A 4,187-nucleotide genomic window follows, 5' to 3' on the forward strand; every position below is an offset into this window, starting at 1 on the left:
TGAATTCGAATTCCCCTTGGCTGCTTTGTTTCTATTTGAATTCATTTTCTGTGTTTTGTTCTACTAAACTTCTTGCTCTTATTTCCTCTTCTAATTAGTTCTGACATATAATCTCTCTCTTCCTTTTTAATATTTGTTTTTTTTTTATCTTTTCGAACCCTTCAGAACACTGTTCCATATATGTCACCAAGGCGAGCCTTGGTACGCCTTTGGCAACTGTCCCTTGGCACAAAATGGTGCACCAGGCGCGCGCCACGCCATGGGGGTGTCACGGCGCTAAGGCCTGCGCCAAAGGCAATCCTTTAATAATTATGAAAATTAGTTATTGAACATATATCAGTTAAAGCTCTTATGCATAAAGAATCATACTTCTTTTTTATTTTTTGATAAAAAAAAGTAAAATCATACTGAATACTTATATAAGAGTACAGCATGCACTTGAAACATTACATTATTGAAGATGGGAAAGTGCAGGATTTGTGTTGTTGATTGCTCCAACTAATGAAGGGTAAGTGAAGCATGAATTGCATTAGCAAGATGAGGGATGGTTTTTATGCCAAGGCCAGCCATGTTAATCCTCCTGTTCCACTAAAACATCACCAACCCTATTCCTTTTATTTTATGCAAAGAGTAAACAAAAACATTTACTTACCCATCAGCCGACATATAGATGTGGTATTCTTTCTTCATGAACCTCACTTGATCCTCATTTAATCCCCCGAAACTATACATTCCAACCTGCCTAACAATGTGCCTCCAGTCCCCAGGTGTTCCTGCCAAAATTTCACCTCTGTAACCACCTTCACCAAAACCTCTTAAGCTATATGTTTGCTTACACCTTTTTACCACATTCTATGTCCAAGGACCAATCTTACTAATGTTCAACACAGATCAAAACAAATACCAGAAGAGTTTTCAGTTCTTATTTTCTTTACTGTTCATTGTTTCATATGAAAGTAGCTCTATTATTGATGCATCTGAAAAGAAAAAAGCATTAAATTTTCATCTAGTAGGTTTACCTCGATCACATAAAGCATCATAGAGTTGCTGCCGCAGTTTACAAATACGATCAATCATTGCCTTCAGTTCTGCTGTCCATTCAGCAAACATTAATCTGCAAACAAGGTGAAACTTAAAAGGCTAGAGACATTCTAATAGACCCTTTACTACTAGAAAAGCAGGAGTATTGTAGACTGTTTATGAACTTTTTATCAACCTTTCATCCCAACACATGAAGTATTACACATGCATTCAAAAATTACAGTTGTTTTTGGAAACAAATGAGAAGAAAATAGGTCTTTCATTTACTGCCTCGCTCTTTCTTAATTCAGAATAGTAACTATAGCTGCAAGACACAATTTAAAATTCTAATGCTCCACTTTCTAAGCAAATATGTAATTAGGCACTACAATACCTGTCCTTCAAGATGGTTGTCACGATTGCTGCCCCATGAATTGGTGGGTTTGAATACATGGGTCTGATAACAAGCTTAAGCTGGCTTTCGACCCGACTCGCTATATCTGATGTCTTGCACACCTATAAAACATAAAATTCTCGAACATCACATGAAAAAGTAGTCACCTAGACAGTATGAACTAGAGGTGGATATGAGATGCAAATCATACTATTTACTTAGAAAGGCAAGAAACTGGATATGCACATGATAAGAATACCAAGACTGGGGAGGAAACAAAACAGTTGTTCTGGTTGACAAGAGTTCTAGTGCCTTACAATGCTAAGTGCACCGACACGTTCCCCGTAGATTCCCATAATCTTTGAATAAGACTGAGCTACAAGGCATTCACCACCATCTGCTACAAACATTTGTATAGATTGTGCATCCGTATTCAAATTTCCACTTACAAAACCCTATGGTTGAGCAGAAACCCATTATTAAAGGAAAAGTAGCAGAAAGCAGGTGGAAGTTATGAGCACACAAGGATATCTGAATGTTTTGAAGTTAATGCGGTGGTAATTTACCTGATAAGCACAATCAAAGAAAGGTAGCAGTCCTTTTAACCTTATCAGCTGCCTGATCTTCTCCCACTGCTCTAAAGTTGGATCAATGCCGGTAGGATTGTGACTGCATGATTGAAAAAGCACAATGGCTCCTAATGGTGCTTCACCAATGTCCTCCAATAACCCTGATGGATGTCCAGAACAATAAGTGAAATAAGAAGATATCATGAAAAGGAAATATCGTAAAGAAGGAAAACCTTTAAAGTCTAGTCCACGTGTTGTTGGATCATAGTATCGGTAAGACCTCAGAGCATGACCTGCTGCCAAGAAAAAATTCGGATGATTTGCATAGGTGGGCTGGGAAAGGTATACTATGTGCTGCATTTTGAGGTATAGAAAAGGTCAAGTTACATCAAATGATAACAATATGTAATAAACAGCGAAAAGAGGGGCAAATGTTATACTTGGTGGTGATGTTTTGCTAAAAACTCAGCTCCAATCCTTAATGAGCCACTACCAGACAAGCATTGGACTGTGGTCACTCTGTTCTCTATGATAGCAGGACTATTTCAAAAGAGAATGGAATGTGTAATCAGTAAGTAAATGCATAATAATCCTAATTGTATGTGAAATGTGATGTTGGTTTTGTACCTGTCCGCACCAAAAACAAGCTCCGCGCTCAATTGATTAAATTGTGGGAAGCCAGTAATAGGGAGATATTCCTTAGTCATGGAGCTGGTCATCAAGAAAATTAGAATTCAATAAGCCACTAAAAGCAGGTTCATGTGTTGAGTTCAACAGCTTACTTGTCATCAAGTAATAGCTTCTCTGCTTTTCTAACCACATTCAAGATATGAGGTTTTCCATCCTGTTACATCGCATCGCACCAAATCCATTGAATTAAAAGCACAAATAAATGAAAAGAATGATTGATCAGTGTTACCCACATCTTGTCGGTAAACACCAATTCCCAAATTCAGCTTAACTGGGCTAGGGTCTTCGCTGTAAGCAACCATAATCTGTTTAAATTGTCAAAATCAGAATATCTTCTAAAGACTCGAAATTCAAAAAGATACATGAAAAGATGAAGATGCTTAAAGCGAGAGATGACCGCATAAACTGGAATATCAGGTGCTCTATCAACATTTTTGAAAGCAGAATCCACACTCTCCATTTCTGTGTAATGGAGTCAATGGCCCAAGACCAGAAGACAACTCTTCCTTTCACTGTCGAGACAAAATTCACTTCTTTGGTTTTTGCATTTCTTTTTCTTCATATTTATTATCAAAAAAATAAAAAAATAAAAAAAAATAAAGTGAATTGCTATACCTAGCTTATTCCTACCTCTAGCCTTGGAAATAGACCGAACTACCCTTTGCCCAAAATTAAAAAAAACACACAACCTCTCAAACATCCTATAGACTCTTCGATCAAATCCGGACTAATCTGATAATCAAAACATGGATCGTGGCAGAGACGGTAAAGGGAAAGCGAAAATGGTACGATTTACGGTTTTCGTATGATGATTTTTGGTTCTATTTTGAATCTGTGGCCGTTTTTTTTAAAATCGCCGGAATCGCAGTCGGACGTATGAACATCACGCCCGACCTGTGATTCGGGCGTTTGAACATCATGCCCAACCTATGTCCGGACCATAGGTCGGCCGTGATGTTCATACGCCAGAACCACAGGTCGGGCGTGATGTTCATACGCCCGAGTGGTGTTTGATGTTTTTTTAAAAAAAAAATTATAATTACATTTTAATTAAATTGTTAAATATTTAGATTAATTTGATTATAATTTATATATTAAATGTTTAGATTAATCTGATTATAATTTATATGTTAAATTTTTAGATTAATTTGATTATAAGTTATATGTTAAATGGTTAAATTGATTTGAATATAATTTATGTGTTAAATTTTTAGATTAATTTGATTATAATTTATATGTTAAATGGTTAGATTGATTTGAATATAATTTATATGTTAAATGTTTAGATTGATTTAATGTAATTTTGTAGACGGAGCGGTCTACTATCGCGGGGAAATCCATCCCGTCATATGCTCGTCGTTTAGATATAGACGAGGAGGAGGATACACCACGGCATACGAGACTGCGTGGTATTGATATATCGGGTCGTAGGCGGAGAGGAGCTGCAACGGAGCAGATGCGGAGGGGTCCGATTGTGGAGGCTGTATTGGATCAGCCCGAGATTCGTGGAGCAG

General features: G+C 37.1%; 1 protein-coding gene across 2 annotated transcripts; it reads right to left on the reverse strand.

The window, feature by feature from the left end:
- LOC136201899 (aspartate aminotransferase, cytoplasmic-like) lies at positions 1-3,203 on the reverse strand. 2 transcript variants are annotated; one of them, XM_065992274.1, is made up of 13 exons: positions 3,071-3,203; positions 2,907-2,978; positions 2,766-2,827; positions 2,611-2,694; positions 2,424-2,523; positions 2,217-2,337; positions 1,981-2,144; positions 1,732-1,869; positions 1,415-1,536; positions 1,020-1,114; positions 653-773; positions 451-580; positions 1-283 (listed from the first exon to the last, which is right to left on the reverse strand). In XM_065992274.1, exons 1-12 carry the CDS (start codon positions 3,131-3,133, stop codon positions 499-501), a joined length of 1,224 nt encoding a protein of 407 aa, XP_065848346.1. In that variant the 5' UTR covers positions 3,134-3,203; the 3' UTR covers positions 1-283; positions 451-498. The 2 variants fall into 2 exon arrangements, with proteins under 2 accessions (XP_065848346.1, XP_065848344.1); XM_065992272.1 differs by lacking the exon at positions 1-283 and having other exon boundaries at positions 350-580.
- Between the last annotated feature and the right edge of the window lie 984 nt (positions 3,204-4,187).

This window comes from Euphorbia lathyris, chromosome 8, assembly GCF_963576675.1.
Source record: "Euphorbia lathyris chromosome 8, ddEupLath1.1, whole genome shotgun sequence".
Taxonomy (NCBI): Eukaryota; Viridiplantae; Streptophyta; class Magnoliopsida; order Malpighiales; family Euphorbiaceae; genus Euphorbia; species Euphorbia lathyris.

Coding starts and splice junctions, on each gene's coding strand:
- LOC136201899 (XM_065992274.1), bottom strand. CDS start 3,133: ATGGAGAGTGTGGATTCTGCTTTCAAAAATGTTGATAGAGCACCTGAT. Junction 2,695..2,765: donor AAGCTATTACTTGATGACAA/GTAAGCTGTTGA, acceptor CTTGATGACCAG/CTCCATGACTAAGGAATATC. Junction 1,537..1,731: donor GTGTCGGTGCACTTAGCATT/GTAAGGCACTAG, acceptor TATGTTTTATAG/GTGTGCAAGACATCAGATAT.